Consider the following 18764-nt stretch of genomic DNA (forward strand, 5'->3'; position numbering starts at 1 on the left):
ATGCGCGGGGCCAACACATTACCCCAGTCGATCATGAGTCGGTGCTGCAGCTCATTCGGGCCGTCTCCACCGCTCCCGGACATTGGGGCTGCATACATGCACCTAACATCCCAGGTCTTAGTCTAGGGTCGGAAATGCCGCCTTTTGTGAGGTTAAACAGCGATACCCGCACGGTCTGCGGCGCATGCACCTGCAGCATCATCCGTGACTGATTGGCTCTCACCCCGCGAGCAACAGCCGATTCTGCAAAATGCGAGTCCGAAAAGCAGGTCGGTCTGGGTACCTGAACGGGTTAGAAGCAGGGTCTCGACGATGTGCAAGAAGTCTCCGGTCGAAATAATGCTCCCGAGAATGTGGTTCGTTTCTATATTAACTTTGTTCCTGGTCGAAGGTTCTCCGTGATATCTGTCGGTTGCGTAGATCCTCTCGTGCATACATTCTGAACTCACTTGGTTGGACAGATCTCCCATCCTTCAGGTCGAATCAGAAATGGTGCATTACGCCTCGAAAGTCGCTGTAGCGTTGTGCGCAGTCGTCGCCAGTAGCTCTGCGCAAGAGCAGCTTCGTACAGCTATACCAGGAAATGCGGCCTACGACTATGTCGGTATGTAGCCTCCACACGATACTGAGATACCAGTGTTGCTTCAAACAACATTCGATCTTTAGTTATATTTTACCTTTCTACCGTTCGAACTCATGCATCCAATATCCAGACTAACTTTCTTCAGTCATTGGTGGTGGCACCGCTGGACTCGCCATAGCTTCCCGACTCTCAGCCTATGCTTCAGTCGCTGTCATCGAGGCTGGCGGCCTGTACGAGGTGGACAATGGGAACCAATCCGTCATCCCCTACTACGGCCTTGTCATGCCGATCCTGGGTATCACAGAGGACTACCCGCAAAACTCGCTGATCGACTGGGATCTGCTTTCCACCCCCCAGGCATCAGCTGGAGGGCGTCGCATTCATTATGCGCAGGGCAAAACGCTAGGAGGAAGCTCAGCCATCAATACCGGGGCATATCATCGCGGAACTGTTGGGTCTTACCAACGTTGGGCAGATCTAGTAGGCGACCAGAGCTTCACCTTCGACCGCATCCTCCCCTACTTCAAACGCACTGCTACCCTCACTCCTCCCAATCTCAAGAAAAGGAATGCGCCCAATGCCACAGTACTGTACGATCCAAAGGCATTCGACAACTCGCTCAATGGTCCCGTGCAGATTTCATGGGCAAATTGGGTTGATCCTGCGCAGAGTTGGTTCGCTCGTGCTTTGCAAGCGGTTGGAATGACCCTAAGCCCGAACGGACTCAGCAGCGGCAAAGTGGATGGCGGAGCTTGGGTCCCCACTACGATTGACCCTAAAGATGCGACGAGGAGTAGTTCGAAGACCAGCTATTTGCAGTCTGCATTGCAGAACAAGCGGGCGCGCATCGCCGTGTATCTGCGTTCGCAAGCTTCTAAGATCATATTCGACAAAAAGAAGAGGGCGACAGGCGTAGCTGTATCATTTGGAGGACTGGATTTTGTTATCTCAGCAAAGAAGGAAGTCATCCTCTCGGCGGGCGTGTTCCACTCCCCGCAGATTCTGCAGCTCTCAGGTATGTACTCTGTGCTGAATAAACCAGACCTCACATACTGATTCGAGTAGGTATCGGACCCGCGTCAACTCTCCGCTCTTACTCCATCGACGTGGTCTCCGATCTCTCGGGCGTGGGCCAAAACCTCTGGGACCAGATCTTCTTCAATGTCCTTCGTGGCGTCAGCGTACCCAACACAGGTACCTATCTTGCGACCCCCGCGCAGCAAGCCTTTGCCGTACAGCAGTACCTCTCCGACGCCGCGGGCCCATACAGTTCCGCCGGTGGCTACCTCTCCTTCGAAAAACTGCCTGCGCAAAGCCGTGCAGCCTTCTCGCCCCGCACGTCCGAACTCCTCTCAAACTTCCCGTCTGACTGGCCCGAGATCGAGTACATCGCGTCTGGCTTCCCCGGTGGCTTCCTCAACCTGACAACTGTCGGTGCTATCAGCGCTACGTTGCTCACGCCCACATCCAGAGGCAACGTGACAATCCGTAGCGCGTCCATTGCCGATGCACCGGTCATCAATCTGGGGTGGCTCACCGATCCTGCAGACGGAGAGGTTCTAGTCGCAGCATTCAAGCGCGTGCGTGATGCATGGAACAGCACTGCCATTGCTGGCATCGTTGTTGGACCCGAAATCACGCCCGGTGACGCTGTCACTACGGATGCGCAGATTCTGGAGTACATTCGATCATCGGCCTCGCCCATCTGGCATGCTAGTTCGACTTGTGCGATGGGAAAGGCTGGAGAGGCGGGCGCTGTGGTGGACTCGAAGGCGAGGGTGTTTGGTGTCAAGAGACTCAGAGTTGTGGACAACTCGATTATTCCATTTAGTTTGCCGGGACACCCCACGAGCTCTGTGTATATGTTAGCAGAGAAGATTGCAGAAGATATCTTGAAGGGGAAGTGAAGGTTGAACTAGTAATAGTAATCAGAGTAGTGTCTAATAATTACTTTTCGCAACGCGAAACGTGATAGTACATGTGTGGCTCGTGAAGACTGAACCGTTCGCTCGATTTTAGACCCTTAGATGCGGAGACTCCTTTAATGCAGACGCTTAATGCCCTCAACAACTCCATCCTTCACTTCATAACCCAGACGTCATCGTACTTCCTAATTGCCATCATACATGTACTTAGTACCAGCTAACAACAAACTACCTTCACCTAGTCGCTGCACCTCGAAGTAGTGATCAAAAGGCTTTTGTCCGATGTCGCCGGCCGAACACCATGTTCATGATCAGCGTAATGACCACGTCTCTCCGCATCCAACTGATCCAAGCTGAAGTTCGACATATGCCCGGAGTGGTAGCCGGAATCTGGTGCTTGTGCAGGCGCCTTGTAACCGATCTGTCCACTGTTCGGGTCTCTCACAGCGGGATACGCTACTTTATCGCCAGATCCGCGCTTCGCTCGAACGTGTGTGCGGACAAAGGTATAAAGGATTGGCAGGCAGGCGCAAATGATGCCGAGCCACATCTCCGTTAACCTGTGGTGGTTAGTAAAGAGAACGAGGGCGTTGAAATGGGTAGTAACGTACATCCATATGAAGTTGATTACCATCCCCCAAGTGCCATCCGTCGGGATGAGGTGCATTCCTTTGACAACTTGTGCGACTCGGATCAGACTCACTACGCAAACACTGAGGCTGGTTAGCATACGAATTGCCCGTAGAGTCATTGTTATGACTTACAAAGAACCTGTCATGAGGAGTAATGCCGCGCCAATCTTCCGGTGCAAAGCGAGTTGAAGCTTGTGCATGATGAAGATCGGGAGAACGAGGAGGGCCAGGTCGGTAGCTGCATTGATGCAAGCAGACGAAAGGAAGTATGCATTGAGGTTGATGCATGTTCCAGTGGTGATGGTGAAATCCCAGTACTTCGCAATGGGTTGGCATACCCAAACGAAGCCAAACGCCGACAGTAAGCTGTTTACAATCGAGACGAACACAACAGCATAGACAGCCATGCGGAAGTTTCGCTCAAAAGGCGAGATTCGTAAATAAAATGCACCCAATGAAACTTTTGTGAACAACGTAGCAAGGTTGTAGAGGATCGGACCCGCAATGTCACCGATCTTAAGGTGGTCAGTACATATTTGCCAATCTGGGTGTGAAGGGTTGAAATACCTTCATCAACGTGTAAAACTGTTCTGCGGTGACTTCCCAGATGTGGTAACCCAATCCATTGGTCGTTTCTGGTCCCAGTTAGTTACTTTCAGGCACACAGCCATCGTTTGCACTTACGGTAGCTAACGTAGATGGAAAAGCCCAAAGCGAGAATCTAGCACATCGTTAGTAACTGCCTTGATTGAGGCGTATTCAAATTGCGTACTGTTGCAACCACGATCGAATCTGTAGGTGTTCTTAGTATGGACTGAGCATCGCTTGAACTTTGGTACTTACAGTCATCCCATCCAACGTTCCGGAGGATGTAGCGTTTCGTATACAACCGTATCAAGCAGATGGGAATCGTGATTGCAGCACCGAGCACAGAAACTATGATAACACGATGTGCGATCGACTCGGGGTTGTCGAAATTCGGTGTAACCCCCGGTGGAGGGGGCATTGCGCCGACCTTTGTGTCGTGCGAACCCATGCTGATGAATCGTCGTAAAGTGTGATGAGCGTGATGTGATTAGATCTCCAGCGGATCATGTATGAGGGAACGCAGAGTAATATGTCGTCCTCGCTTAAGTTGCAAATGGTCGCCTGAGATGCCGGCCGCCATCTACGGTTATGAGAACTGGTGGCGACGGGACAGGCGCCGTATCCTGTTATTCTGGCAACAAAGGAGTCGGATTCATTTCATCCGTCCAAACACATTCCAGATTTGAAGCCAATCGTACGACCGAAAAGCAGCATTTCGGGCCTATTAAGTGTGGTGAGGGTCGGCGCGCTGAACCCGAGCCGTGTAGTTAGGCCGCCATGAGAACATGAATCATTCTAAAACTTGGGGGCATCGCTACCCCTTCCCCGCTCCGCATCTAGCGTTTCTCTGCGGACTTTTGCACTGTATTAGGTGGTCGTGCATCGCATTCGCATCTGAGATGCGATCCGCCAAGACCTGAAATGCCAGGATACTGTGATGGGTTCCAGAGCGTTTTCTTCTCTTCTGCGCAGATCGGGGCTGCAGATCGATCGTGCCTGAGTCTTGAGCACCAAAGGACACAGAGAACGCTGACGGACAACTTACAAATATCCAAACAAAGGATGTGCGTTAGATCAGGGCCTAGACAGCGGGTATCTTCTAGTTCGGGCAGTAGAGATGGATGTGTGATGAGGATCAATAAGCGTTCTTGGCGATCGCAGGATTCAGAGCACTGTCACTGTCACGTGTGTGTCCCTGAACATCAACATCGCCTTGCACGATGCCGGTCTACGATGAGGAGACGCCCCTCCTCGGGGCGCCAAGGTCCTCGTCGCGCTCTTCACGAGATGCCAGCAGAAAATCCAACGACATCCACCTCCAGTTCTGCCTCTTGGCTGGTGTTCCTCCATCGAACCTGCCCAAAGATGCCTTTCGACAATCCTACGCCCGGCGGTCGCTCTATGGCCGCGCAGTCCACAAGCGCAATGCTCAGAATCGGACATACATGTTCACGGCCGCGCTATCCAACACGCTGCTGCTTTCGCAAGTCGTGTTGGGTGCAGCGTTGACGGCGCTCGGCGCGTCCGAATCGTCGCACATCCTCATCACCATATTCGGTGCCATGAACACCATCATTGCAGGCGTCGTAGCCTATCTCAAATCGCGAGGTCAGCCGATGAGAGCACACATGTTCCGAGATGACCTCGATCGCGTCGTGGACGAGATTGAGAACTCGGAAGTCATGTGGCTTGGCATCCAGAGCGGCGTGCACGGGTACGACGAGGTTGCCATCGACGATTCCGTCAGCGTGCGCAGTGAGGTGGCTCGCTTGACGAGACTGTACGATAAGGTTGTGCGGAACAACACTATGAACGATCGTGAGTGCTGGTGTGTACTGTGAAGGATATCGTGCTCATATTCGATAGCCGACATGTATATGAACGCGACCACCGACGCATCCAACGCAGCTCTTCGTGCACGTCCAGGCCAGCTCCCAGCTTCCCCAGTCATACATGCGCCTGCTGCCGCTCCAGCTCCTGGTACTGTAGACTCGTCGTCCCCAATGGGAGCTGTCGTGCCGCCTATCGCAACACCTGATGATCCTGATGCCGCTCCTGCTTCCGCGCCGCCCAAATCGAAGACACCACCGCCCATCGATGATTCTTCTAAGCCAAAGCCTGAAGCTGGACCCAGCGATAAGGAACCGGAGACTAAGGATAGTACAAAGCCTGGTATCTCCTCCGATTCTGCTCCTACTATTGCCATTCCCGAGTCACAGGCCGCAACACCCCATAGTGACCCTATCGAAGCCAATTTGATACCTTCTGAGTAAGCGTCGAAGTCAGCAGACAATTTAAAGTTGATTCAGACGTTGAATTTGCTATTTCGCAGCCTAGTTGCTGGAGTCGCGCACTGAAGTTAACGCCTCGTGTTTGAGAATGTTTTCACCCACGACTCTATGAGTTTAGGTCTATGATGCGAACAAGTTGCCCCTTTGGGCTACAGTTGAAGTCGAAACGCGAATTTTTTACGTTCATCTAACAATTACATTTCGTAGCTTAATATCTAATCAACTTGTCATCTCAATACTCGCCTAGATCGTCGTATACCATTAGACAAAGTGCGTAGGAGTGACACCCTTGCAGCTACTGAACTCTCTTGAAACGTTGACACTAAACTTAGACTTTAGAATGTGTTAAGTAACTATCAACATGATTTTTAGATGTTCTGCTTGCTTCTATACATGACTGAACCAATGCAAGTGTTATTACTGAATAATGTTACTGGCTTTTCCCAGCTCACGTTTTGTTGGCACTCGGAAGTGATTCGATAGCAACGAGGATAAAGCACAGTCTAGATGTCTGAGCATAACTACGTCATCTCGCATATAGCCCCAGCTGATGTTAGGCAACAATGCTTACGTAGCACACGCTTTACTTAAGACTTTGGGAAGATGAAACTTTGCCAACTCCTAAAAGTCTTTTCTGTGTATGAGCCCTTGCCTTCTATTCTGTTCAAGACCTCCAACACGCTATTTGCCTAGAAATATGTCTGGAGAAGCCAATGAATCCATTCCTTTCGAAAGCGCCGATGAGCCCATACCATACAACCCACCTTTCTCCCGCGCCCAAGTTCTGCAGTCGTCGAACGAAGACCTTTACATTAAGACTGCAAAATTTGCCATTCAATTCGCCATTTTGGGTTATACCGATACGGCATCGGAGCTGATTAGCAAATTAAACAACCATGATTGGTACCACGGCAGGCACATAGGGATCCGTCCTCTCTGGCAACTCTGGGACCAGATAAACCATTGGCCTGACGGTGAACTAGATCGTGTGAGGGAGTCTATCAAAGATAATAGAAAGAGGGCTGCGGGGAAGAGAGTTAAGGACAATCAGGGCGAAGAGACGGGAAAGAAGATCAAGTTGGACGTGGACGAGAGCCCAATCACAGACGACGACGTGAAGAAAGAGGTGGATAGTATGTATCATAGCTACTCAAAATCCTGGTGGTATCCTGAGGTACCGCAATTTTGGGCATATGGGGGTGTGCATGTGCCGCCCAGTCCGCATAGTCAGGAAGTCGATCTGTCGATTGAGGACTTGAGGAAAAAAACGAGAGACTTGATTAGTGCATTTCATGGGTGGGATGAGCCGGGAAAATATCAAGATGCAGTAAAGGGCGAGTCGCCGATAGAGCCTTCAGGGGCTTTGGCGAGTGCTCTGGAATTGCGAATCAGATTGCGGGAGAAAGGCGGAGGCGGCGATGACGGTGTACCCAGTGAAGATGAGATCCTGAGTATGATCGCGAAAAGGTTGGGGGCGAGGAGTCAGATACATGAGTTGACGCAGTCGCGACGGGTATGGCCGATGTTAAACGACGGAGCTTTACCCAAGATATTAGGTATCGACAAGACCAAAGTCAATCTTTTCGCTGAACAGCTCGTGGAAGTGGTAACGGAGCGCTTGGTAAAGGGTAGGCTGTCCCTTTCCGAGCTCTCGATCAAACAGATCGTAGAACTCATCAACATGAACACACTCACAAACCCGGACTCCATCCGGACTTTCCAAGAACGAGACGACGAAGCGCCCTCCACTATATTACACGATCCCGCTCCAGCCTCCGTTGTCGTGAAGACGGAGGAACGCCTTGACACCAAACTACCCGATGACTATAAGGAGTACCTTAGCATCACGAACGGCAACGAGCCAGCTTTCGGTGGCATAATCATGGAAGCTCCACTCTGGAAATGCGAGGACATCCGCTGGTTTGCAGACGACGAGGACTACTTTGCGGATCTTTGTATCGATATCCCAGGAGATATGTCGAGTATAACGCACGAGATAGCCAACGACGGGCTAGATTGGACTAAGATTGGAAGAGGTATCATCATCGGGCAGGAAGATATCGATAATACTTTCTTGATCCCGCCTGCGACCATTGAACGCGTTCAAGAAAAGGTCAGGTCTGTTCTTGAAAGTAGGGACGAGAAGGTAACCCGCGAAGTGAAGGATAGTGTGAGGCACGCTGTAAATGATTTTGCTGGTAGTATGGAGGAGTTTAACAAGCTCGAGTGGTGCTGTTTAACATGGGCGAGCGGAGGTGCGGTGCAAATGGATGGGTACAAAAGCTTCAAGGCTTATTTAAGGCATGTAGCAGAGAGTAGCGGGACGTTAGACAAGGATCTTTGGCATTCTGGATCGGGAGAGTTCTTTGGATATTCGATGGTGGATTAAAGGGGCATGGGTCTTAAGACGGGCTGTTTTCTAAATCAACAGAAATGTCTAACAGCATCAACTATAGTCTTCAAACCGCAGCTACAAAACTTGGACTAAAAATTGGCTAGTCAAGAGTACGAAAAAAACTTGGTTCAGACGAGCTCAACACTTGTAAGAATTGTAATTACTAAAGAATAATATATCTACACTACAAGAACCTATCCTCTTAAAATATGTTCTACCTCTTGAAATACTTCAATTCAATAGGGCGGAGGATCAAATACATAACAAAGCCAAAAGCAAAACCGAGTTCTGAGCCACAGTCTCCGCCAAACGGTGGCGCGCCAGCGTGGCGCGCGATGGGGCCGACGAACCAGGTTTGCGACATTCCTGTAACCATACCAGCAACACCGAAGCAGAAGGCGATAACTGCAGCGAAGGACGGAGGGAGGTTCTCAGGCTTGTCGTAATCACCAACAACATAGCCTTGAAGTCCGCGCTTGAAAACGAAATGATCGCAAAGAGAGATGCCCTCGTAGATAGCGAGCCAGTAACCGATGAAGTTCATAAAATTCTCCAGAACGTCCTCGAAATGGCTGTAACCTGGAATGGCGATTGCGATATAACAAGCGGTCGCGACGCCGGTCCAGATAAAACGAGGGATGCGTTGAGTCCATCTGCCAAACACCTGCACAGTAAGGCCGACGGAGTAAAGGTTCGGGCAGTTGTTGGCAATAATAGAAAGAGCAAGCAATACCAGGCAGAACTTGCCAAAAGTACCTAGATGGGTGACGAGCACTGCGCCGAGGAGTCCACCACTGCCTGATGCTGTATAACCGGCTTGGTAAATGTTGTCTCCATCGTTGATCGAGGTAGCGGTCGCGATGGCAATACCAAGGAACTCAGTGAAGAGCAGGGGAATGATGAGACCGGCGAACGTCCAGAAGAAAACCTTGACACGGCTTTGAGAGCTCGGCTGATACACGGTGTAGTCAGCAGCGTAGCTGGTCCAGCCAGTTGCGAAGCCATATACAGTGGCGGCGAAGGAAAGGCAGCTGCCCAATTCCGAGGTTCCGGACTCCCACTTGAGGTTGACGAAATCTCCAGTGTGACCAAACACGCCCACGACAATGAGGAAGACGATGAAGGTAGGGATCCAGGACCAGAACTCGTAGGCGTGGACAATCTTGTAGCCGAAGAGAGTGATTGCAAATGTAAGGATTGCAATGATGATAATTCCCGCGTAGCCAGGTACATCACTGTTGACAGTGTTGCTGTGGGTTTTGTCAGCTATCAATTCATTGAGGTTACGTGGACGTAGAACCTTACATCAATTGGGCGCCAACAATGCTGTTGACCGAGGACCAGCCAATGCATGCGAGCACGTTGAACACAGCGATTAACTTTGCGCCCCACCAGCCAAACCAGAACCTCGAGAGAACCATTTGCCTGAGGCCAAAAACAGGGCCGAAGGTGGAGAAGAAGCATACTGGCAATATACCGATCAAGTTGAAGAACAGACAGACCAGAATAGCATCTGCGAATCCGAGATAAAACAGAGTCTTCGCGAGGACACCAATGGCGAAGGAAGATACGACCATGTTGGCCGAGAGCCACTATACGACGAATTAGATTGCTGGGCTGTTAATTCTGCCTGATGTTGTGCTTACCATAGTTGAAACATTCAACAACGCCTTGAACCCAGTGTCTGTTCTCTCATCTTCGGGGACTCTCTCGATGCCTCTCTGCTCAATCTTGAGTTTACCAGCAAATCGCTGTGCCTTGGCATAAAAGCTGTTTCCGACTTCAAAGCTCTCTCCAGGCACCGCACCTTCGTTGCCGTAGTAGGGATTATGAGACTCCGAAGGAATGCTACCCTCGCCGGCCTCCTTGGGGTTTTTTTCCAGATCGTACACAGGAGAAGACATAATGATAGATTTGTCACTTCGGTCTCGAAGCTGCTCCTTGCGTAAGGGATCGCACGGTGAGTCGTGAGGACCAGTGGGCGAGTATGGGATTCTCGTACCCAAGACTCGAGGGCGGCGCGATGATATTTACGCGAAACGAGAACCGCAGCTCGCCGACAAAGGCGGGCGAAGCAGAGATAAGTGTATAGTCTAGGGCAATTTTGCGACTGTGCACCACTTCCGAGAGGGTGCCACCCAACATGCTTGATCGATCTAGCGCGGTTCTAAACGCCACGCGGTGGGATCATTTGCCGCATCCTGACCAATTCATAAATATCGCGGCTCATTGCGATAGATAAGCATGTTTGGTCTGGCCAATCGACCGTCGCACAGCGCCGCAATGCGTTGAAATTTGACATGCTTGGGGTTCATTGAGAGCTTGCGATCTGAGGGCTGCTTTTGCATGATCTGCTTGTCTAGTTTTGGCATGCCCGTCATCTGCCGATGTTTCGCAATAGCGGGCATACGACACCCCACGGCTATACGCTCGGCCGAACGCGTCAGAGGTGGAGCCCACTTACGTTCGTACCTTACAGCTTATCCTTGATCTCGATCGAGCCCTGGTCTGGGATTGAGTGGTAGGGAGGTATGATATTATCGTACAGATACAATTGATGTTCAACAAACCTACTCGGCACCTTCCGGTTTCGTCTACAAACTTGACCTACGCACAACCGAAGTTTTGAGTCGGAAGGGGCCGATTAAGTACGTCGCGCAAGCAACTAAGCCTTTGCTTATCATGCGTGGCAATGTCTTGATTGCGATCAAGACATATCGCCAAGCGGTTGCTTCCGATCATTGGCTAGGCGATCCCTGCATCTCCATCGACGGGCGCCGTGACAAAACAGTGCTACTGAAACCTTTCGGCTGGTCTTGCTTCTGACTCGTTGATGTTATAATGGTCCACTAGGGCGCCCCAGTACTTCGTGTTTCCTGGCAGCGGTTAACTACCACCTACATAAGTATTAATTACTACCTACATAAGATAGATCTAGAATAGCGTTATGCACCTATAACACAGTTATCCTGTGTTATAATCTCTAGTTTGTATAGTAACTTATACTAAAGCTAGAGCTTAAGTAATTAATTAGTAATATAGAACTTAGTAGTAAATATTACTATTATATACTGTTATTACTGTTATTACTGTTGTTACGTATAATTAAAAATTAAGGTGTAATAATTTAAATTAGCTCTTATATAGAAGCAATTTGCTAGTATAACTATACTACTTTATTAGTACTAAAAACCTAAAGCTATTATTATCTAGCTTTACTAGATAATTTATTATATTGTAATTTATAGTATATAGGCTTTAAACTTATAATAAAGGTAGCTAATTTAATAGGTAAGCTAGGTATTATATAAAGGTTATTCTTACTAGTAGAGAAGCTTAGTATTATAGCTTTTCTAGTTACTACTATTACTGCCTATACGTTACTACCTATAGCAGCTGCGTATACTAGAGAGCCTATTACGCGTATAAGCTAGGCTATAAGGGCTGTAGAGTAAATATTTATATTATATAATAAGTAGTAGGTATTACTAGCGCTAATAAGGGTAGTAAGATTATATATAGTATACCTAATTAAGTACTAAATTACGCAAAGTTTATACTTATTAGAGCGCTAAACTGTATATAGTTTATGCTTATTAGAGGTATTAGGTACCTATAGTAAGCTATTTAGGCACTTAATTAGTAAGCTTATAGAAGGTATATACTATTAATTTAGGGCTCTAATAAGCGCAGTGCTAGTAGCTAAGGCAGTAATTAAGGTAGTAGTTAAGGTAGTAATTAGGGTAGTAATTAGGGTAGTAATTAGAGTAGGCTTAGGTAGTAATAGTAAGCGTTAGCGTATAATATTAGCTATATTAATAGAGTAAGTATAGGCCTTATAAGCTATAAAGTAGCTATTATACGTAAATAGCTAATATAAGTAGCTAGAGCTACCTAATTTACTAGTAAAATAATAATACCTTTATAGAGCGCTAGCTTAACTATTATATAAGCTAGCAGTGTTACTAGCAGTATTACTATAGTATTATTATTATTAAGGCGCTTAAATAAGCTAGGCTTATAATAATTACCTTATTACCTACTACTAGTAACGTAGCAACGTAGCTTATAAGGTTACTATTATTATATAACACGTAGCTTTAATATATATAGAGCTAGCTTAATTATAGAAGCTTATAAGTAATTAACCTACTAATATATATTAAAATTATTAAGTTTTAGAGCTCTAGATATAAGCTTAAGCTTCTTTATCTAATACTAATAAGGTAGACCTTTAGAGCGTATATAGACGCCTATATAAGCTATTATAAAGTAGCTAGAGTTACTTTATAATATATAAAGCTTACCTTTAGCGTACTTAAGCTTCTACGCTATAAGTATAAGTGCGTAGTATAAGATAACTTTAATAATACTAGTAAAAGCTAGGTCTTAATAGTTACTTTAGATAGTGTAATTTACTTACCTATTAAGTATTTAATTATACTTAATGTACTTATTATAGAATAACTTTAGGTAGTAAAATAGCTAAAGTATATTAGCTCTTAAGCTATTAAGCTAGTTCTTAATAATATAGTAGGTACTCTTAGCTTTTAAAGTTATAGATAGCCTAAAGTTAGCTAACTTATTAATCTATACGTTAATAAGCTTATCCTTATAGCAGCTAAACTAGTAGTAATTAAGGTATATATAAGCGTAAGAAGACAGCGTTTTAATAGCTTTAAAGTTTATATTAAACTTAGCTAGAGTTTTAGAGCCTAGTACTATATAGTACGTATTAGTAAACTATATTATAGACTTAGTATTAACCTAAAAGATCTTATTACGTTACTACCTAAACTTAGCTATTAGCACTAATTAAATATAGCTTAAAACGTTCTTATTTATATACTACTAATATATAATAATTTTAGGTAAATTAAATACGTAATTAAGCGCGTTTATATATACTCTATTATTATTAGTAATAAATAGTTAAATTATAATACCTTCTACTATAAGAAGCTTTTAGAGTTATATAATAACTTAAGTAAATATAGCCTTATTCTTACGTAATATAAGCGTAACGCTAAGGTAGATTATATAGTTATTTATATTAGAGCCTACTAAATTAAGTAGTAAAAGGCTGTAATAATTTATTTTAAATATATAATTAAGGAGAAGCGTATTAAGTAATATTTTAAATTACGTAAGGTATATAGGTAATATAAGAAGTAAAAATTTAATATAGTTATTAATAGATTTTAATATTCTGTAAAGTTTAAAGTTTATTAGCTAAGAAACTCTAACCTTAATTAAGGTAGCACTAAGCTTAAATAGTAAAGCGCTAAACTAATAACTAATATACTAGAGAATTTTTAGTAGACTAGTATAAGCTTTTTAAAAATTAAGTAAGTTTAGAGCTTAACTTTAAAAAATCTATTATAAGCTTACTTATAGGTAGTACTAGCTAGCCTTATATAATTCCTATTTTAAGACCTTAACCTTTATCTTCTACCTAAGCTACTACTGCTAGTAGGCTTAGTACTTATTTTTAATATTCTAGTGCGTCTATTTTAAATCTAGCTACTCTTTTTATACTATTAACAGCGCCTATTTTACGCTCTTTATAAGCTCTTAAATCTTAACTAGCTACTTATAATAAAGCCTACTATATGTTTTATAACGCTAGTAAGGTATTATATAAGTATTTCTCTCTAGTAGATAATTATAAATAATAGTTTTATAATTCTTATAGTATTATACTACCTATACGCTGCCTTTAAGGTTAGTATTATTCTTTATAACTAGCTAAAACTTTATTAGGTAACTAATCTTTACTAACGTAGTACCTAGCTACCTCTATAAGGCTGTTTTAATAAGCTCCTTATACTTACCTAAGTAATTATATACTATTTAAAGCTAGTAGTAACTACTATAGTGCTATTTTTAGTGCTTATAGCTAAGCCTATAATTTCTCTTCTAAGCTCTAATAGTACCTTTAGCCTTCTTTAATATAGTATATATTACCTCTAGTAGTAGCTTATAGTTATAATTCTTAAATAACACCTAGTTCTATAAGCTATCTAGGTCTACGCTAGTAACAGTAGCCTTATAGCACTAGTACTTATAAGAGATATACTAAGAAGTATACCTATATATCTCTCTAATAGAGTAATTATAATTAAATAGTAAGTTATCTATACTATTAGTTATACTAATTAAGACTATACTTTACTTATTATTATTACTTACGTTAAGTAAGTTTAGGCTAACTTTAGAGGTAAGTATTACTAGCTAAGATAGTAGCTCTATATTAGAGTTAAATAGTAATAGTAACTATAATAGTAAGTATAACAGCGTAAGCTGCGCGCCTAGTAGTAGTAATAGTATTAATAGTATTAATAGTAGCAGCAGCAATAATAATAGTAATAATAAGATATAATATAATATATTAAATAAGATAAATAATATAATAAATTTAGTGTACTGTAATATAAGTTTTAATAGTAATAAGCTCTATATATATAAGATTTAACTAATTAATTAAGCTTTAAATAATAATAAAAATTACTAAATATTTATCTAGTATTAATAGTTAGCTGTTATAATACTGTAAATCTCTCTAACTAGACACGCTATATACAAAATTATATAGTAGCTATTAATTACTAGGTCTACGCAACACTACTAATATTAGCTATATATAGGCAGCTTATATAGTGTAGAGGAGAAGTCTTTAACGCCTCTTTAGGCACGTGTAGCTTAATACTGGATAAGATAAGTGTATTATTAGTTAATACTCTGTTAAGCTCCTATTAGAGGCTTAACTACTATATACTAATCCTAGATTATATAACCTACGTTATATAATCTTACTCTAATACTCCTTTAGATATACTTCCTATATTACTCTACTATATCTCTTTCTTACTTAAATATCTAAGCTCTGTTTAGATTCTAAAGCGCTATTATACTAACTAAAATAATAGCGTTATTAATCTACTATTGTAAAAATCTACCTTTACTTATAATTAAAACTTAAAGTAATTACTAATTATTAACTACTTAATCCTATTATTTATTATTGCCTAGTGCGTATAATAGGAATTCTTAGTTACCTATAATTATAAAGCAGTCTAGAGTTATAAGCTTAGGCTAGCTGCTACTATATATAATAGGGTTTCTACTCTTAATTCTCTATTGTTCTTTATCTAACTTTTTCTTATATATCTACTCTAATCCTTAATTTAACTTTGCTTAATATAGCCTCTATTAACTTTTCTATAGGCTTTACTGCTGCTAGCGCTGGCGGTAGTAGTTAGGGTCCTCCTAGAGGTAGCTAAAAGCCTTCTATTAAGGGTAATATAGAGACTTCTCTGTATCTCTACTTTACTTAGTTAGTATCTAGCTATATTCTTAAGTAGCGTAAGTACTGTTCTAATTATTACTTAAGTTTTCTTTACTAACAGCGCTTATAGTTTGTAATTATACTAACTAGATTATTAATTAGTAGTTAATTATTAATCTTACTTACTTTCTCTTCTAGTTAGGCTAAATAGGTATTACTCTTAGGCCTATACTCTAAGTTACTGCTATTTACTAGGATAATAATAAGTTAGAGATTACTATCTAATCCTTTAATACTAGTAATACCTATATTACTATTACTAACTTCTTTAGTCTTAGTACTTCTAAGAACTCTATAAAGCGCAGTTACTACTCTGCTAATATACCTACTACTATCTAGCAGAGCTCTAGTAGAAGCGTTACCTATAACTTCTTTAATTACTACTTACGCTGTGCTAATACTAAGGGTAAGCTTACTCTTAAGTTTAGTAGTAAGTGTTATTAGTCCTACTTTAAAGGTAAGCTTCTAAACTATAAGGCCTATAATAAGTGTTAGATTAATAGTAACTATACTAGCTGTAACTTCTATTATAAGTTCTTCTAATTCTTAGTTGCTTTTTATGCTAATCTCTTAGTAGTAGGTACTCTAATTACTAATCTTTTACTCTAAGACATTACTAAGTCTATTCTTTATAATTGTAAGTTACTCTAGGCTCCTATTAGGGCTCCTAGAGGTTATTACTCTTATTCTAGTAATATAATTATAACTTATAAGTTTAATAATAACTCTAATAATAAGGACTTTGTTACTCCTAAGGGTAAGAGTAAGGGTAAGAAGAAGTAAGTAGGTAATACTTTATTAGGGTTAAGTAATTTCAGCTATACTAGTTATAGTTTTAGGTAGTTTTTAGGTAGTTTTCCTTCTCTTTAAGGTCTCTACTAATAGTCTTCTAGTAGCTTAATACTGCCTTAATAGGAAATATAACTTCTTATTATAAATTATTTCTTCTTATAACTATTTATTAGTTTAATAGGAAATATTTAAGTAACTAGCTAATAAAACAATAGGAAATTAGGTAAAAATAGAATAGTAAAAGAAATAAATATAAACCTCTAACTCTCTCTCTTACTTAAGCAGATAGGCTATTGCCTATTAAGATTAATTTATTTATCTTTATTCTTATTAAATTACTAATACTCTGTTAGGTTAAATCTAGAAAGTTAGGGGATTACTACTTCTTTGGTATAAATAGGCCTTAGAGCTGCTGCTTTTACTACTATATATTAAGTTATTCTGTATTCTAAGGTTTAGTTAGGCTGTACTACTTACTCCTAATTAAGTGCTAGTATATTCTTATAGTAGAGATTCTCTAGAGCTTTATTAGCACTCTATTAGTCCTAGGCCTCCTAGAACTTAACTACTATTCTCTAATAGAACTTCTTTAGCTAATTGCCTAGTATATAGCTCTAAAACGCTTGTCTATTAAGCTCCTTAAGTTAGTACTAGCCTTTACTTCCTATAAAGCTTATTTAGTAAGAACCTTACTATTTTGGCCTAAACTTTACTATTATTAATATATTAGTATTAATAGAAGAGTCTTATAGTAGTATAAGATCTCTAATAGCTAGCAGGCTATTATAAATTTATTTTAAGTTATTAAAATACTCCTTATTAGTATACCTTAGTTAAATAGTTTAATTAATAGCTTCTTAGAGCCTGTTATTTCTAGTATAGAACTATTAGGCCTATAGGGTAAGTAGTAAGGCTGTATTAGAGACTTCTTTCTAAGGCAGAACTTACTAGGTTAGAACAGAGAGCTTAATTAGGAGGATATACTCTTTCCTATATATTAAATATATAGGGGTTTTACTAGTAGCTCTTTTAATAGTTACTTAGTTAGCCTATAGAATATATAATAAGTTCTTAACCTAGTTTTCTTCTATCTTTTTTAGGGTAGCTACTAGTAGTTTATACCCTTTCTTAATAAGCCCTTGGCCTTGTAAATAATAGGCACTTAAGACTACTCTGTTAATTCTAAATAGTTTCTAAAGATCCTCTATAAGGCCTTTATTCTCTAAGCCTCTATCGCAGCTTATCTTTAATAGTACTCCCTATTAATAGAAAATTAACTCCTAGATAAACTTAGCTACTAATCTAGAATTATTCTTTATAAGACCTTGCGCTTCTAGCTATTATAATAAGTAATTATATATAACTACTATATAGCTTTTACTATTTAAGCCTCTAGGTATAAAGACTATATTAATAGTTACTTATACCTATAGTATTAATAGTAGTTTAGTAGAGTAGAGTTACTTATATAATTAAGTATTACTATAAACCTAGTATTAAGTATACGTTTAGACGTGCTTCTTTATATTATTATAAAGGCCTTTCTAGTAGTATCTTGCCTAGACTTTTTACTAGGTGCCTTTCTTACTCTAATAGCCTAATTCTTTATAAAGCGCAGTAAGAATAGCTTTCCTTAAAGCTTTATTATTAACTACTCTTTAGAGAGGGCGCCCCTTAAAGGGTATCTAGAATAGGTATTATTTCTAAACGTTATATTATAAAGCCTTCTTCTTAAACTTAGTAAAAGCCTTTTCTAATATACCTTTAGGACGCTTTTAAAACAGAATCTAGTAGGCTAACTCTTAAGAGGCCTCTAAGTAGGTATTATCTAAAGGAGTGTTGCTAAAGGAGGTATCTACTATATACAGAGCGTACTGTAATACGCTATTACTAAAGTTAAGCTGTATTATATTTAAGGCTAAGTTAATAAACTTATTAACGCTTTCTTTAGGGCTATTAGGAGGCTTCTATCTAGGTTTCTTAGGGCGTCTTAACAGAGCGTTAGTAACTACGTTCTTTTTCTCTTAAATATAGGTAATATTAAAGTTCTATATATTTAGGTACGCTAACTAACAAGTTATTAGAAAACTAGGTAGGTTAGTAGCGCTTTATTAGAGCTAAGCTACTAGAGTCTTTATATCTATTTTAATAAGGAATTAAATATTATATAAGTAAGGGTAAAACTTTTTAATAGCTAGGAGCAGCGCTTT

The 18764-nt window shown here is 41.5% G+C and overlaps 5 protein-coding genes across 5 annotated transcripts; 3 read left to right on the forward strand and 2 right to left on the reverse strand.

The window, feature by feature from the left end:
• Positions 1-489: 489 nt before the first annotated feature.
• Positions 490-2490, forward strand: P153DRAFT_337621 (GMC oxidoreductase; the record flags this gene model as incomplete). The annotated part of the gene is made up of 3 exons (XM_033665750.1): positions 490-604; positions 729-1598; positions 1646-2490. 3 exons carry the CDS (start codon positions 490-492, stop codon positions 2488-2490), a joined length of 1830 nt encoding a protein of 609 aa, XP_033525616.1.
• Positions 2491-2746: 256 nt separating this feature from the next.
• On the reverse strand, positions 2747-4146 carry P153DRAFT_287580 (uncharacterized protein; the record flags this gene model as incomplete). The annotated part of the gene is made up of 7 exons (XM_033663545.1): positions 2747-3068; positions 3120-3221; positions 3273-3655; positions 3708-3775; positions 3825-3861; positions 3913-3932; positions 3984-4146. 7 exons carry the CDS (start codon positions 4144-4146, stop codon positions 2747-2749), a joined length of 1095 nt encoding a protein of 364 aa, XP_033525617.1.
• Positions 4147-4928: 782 nt separating this feature from the next.
• On the forward strand, positions 4929-6262 carry P153DRAFT_365819 (uncharacterized protein). The gene is made up of 2 exons (XM_033667901.1): positions 4929-5546; positions 5595-6262. Exons 1-2 carry the CDS (start codon positions 4949-4951, stop codon positions 5999-6001), a joined length of 1005 nt encoding a protein of 334 aa, XP_033525618.1. The 5' UTR covers positions 4929-4948; the 3' UTR covers positions 6002-6262.
• A 454-nt stretch (positions 6263-6716) lies between these two features.
• Positions 6717-8408, forward strand: P153DRAFT_337627 (uncharacterized protein; the record flags this gene model as incomplete). The annotated part of the gene is made up of 1 exon (XM_033665751.1): positions 6717-8408. One exon carries the CDS (start codon positions 6717-6719, stop codon positions 8406-8408), a length of 1692 nt encoding a protein of 563 aa, XP_033525619.1.
• Positions 8409-8553: 145 nt separating this feature from the next.
• Positions 8554-10712, reverse strand: P153DRAFT_313723 (purine-cytosine permease). Its single transcript, XM_033664892.1, has 3 exons — positions 10061-10712; positions 9720-10006; positions 8554-9664 (listed from the first exon to the last, which is right to left on the reverse strand). Exons 1-3 carry the CDS (start codon positions 10316-10318, stop codon positions 8629-8631), a joined length of 1581 nt encoding a protein of 526 aa, XP_033525620.1. The 5' UTR covers positions 10319-10712; the 3' UTR covers positions 8554-8628.
• Between the last annotated feature and the right edge of the window lie 8052 nt (positions 10713-18764).

This window comes from Dothidotthia symphoricarpi, assembly GCF_010015815.1.
Source record: "Dothidotthia symphoricarpi CBS 119687 unplaced genomic scaffold P153scaffold_7, whole genome shotgun sequence".
Taxonomy (NCBI): Eukaryota; Fungi; Ascomycota; class Dothideomycetes; order Pleosporales; family Dothidotthiaceae; genus Dothidotthia; species Dothidotthia symphoricarpi.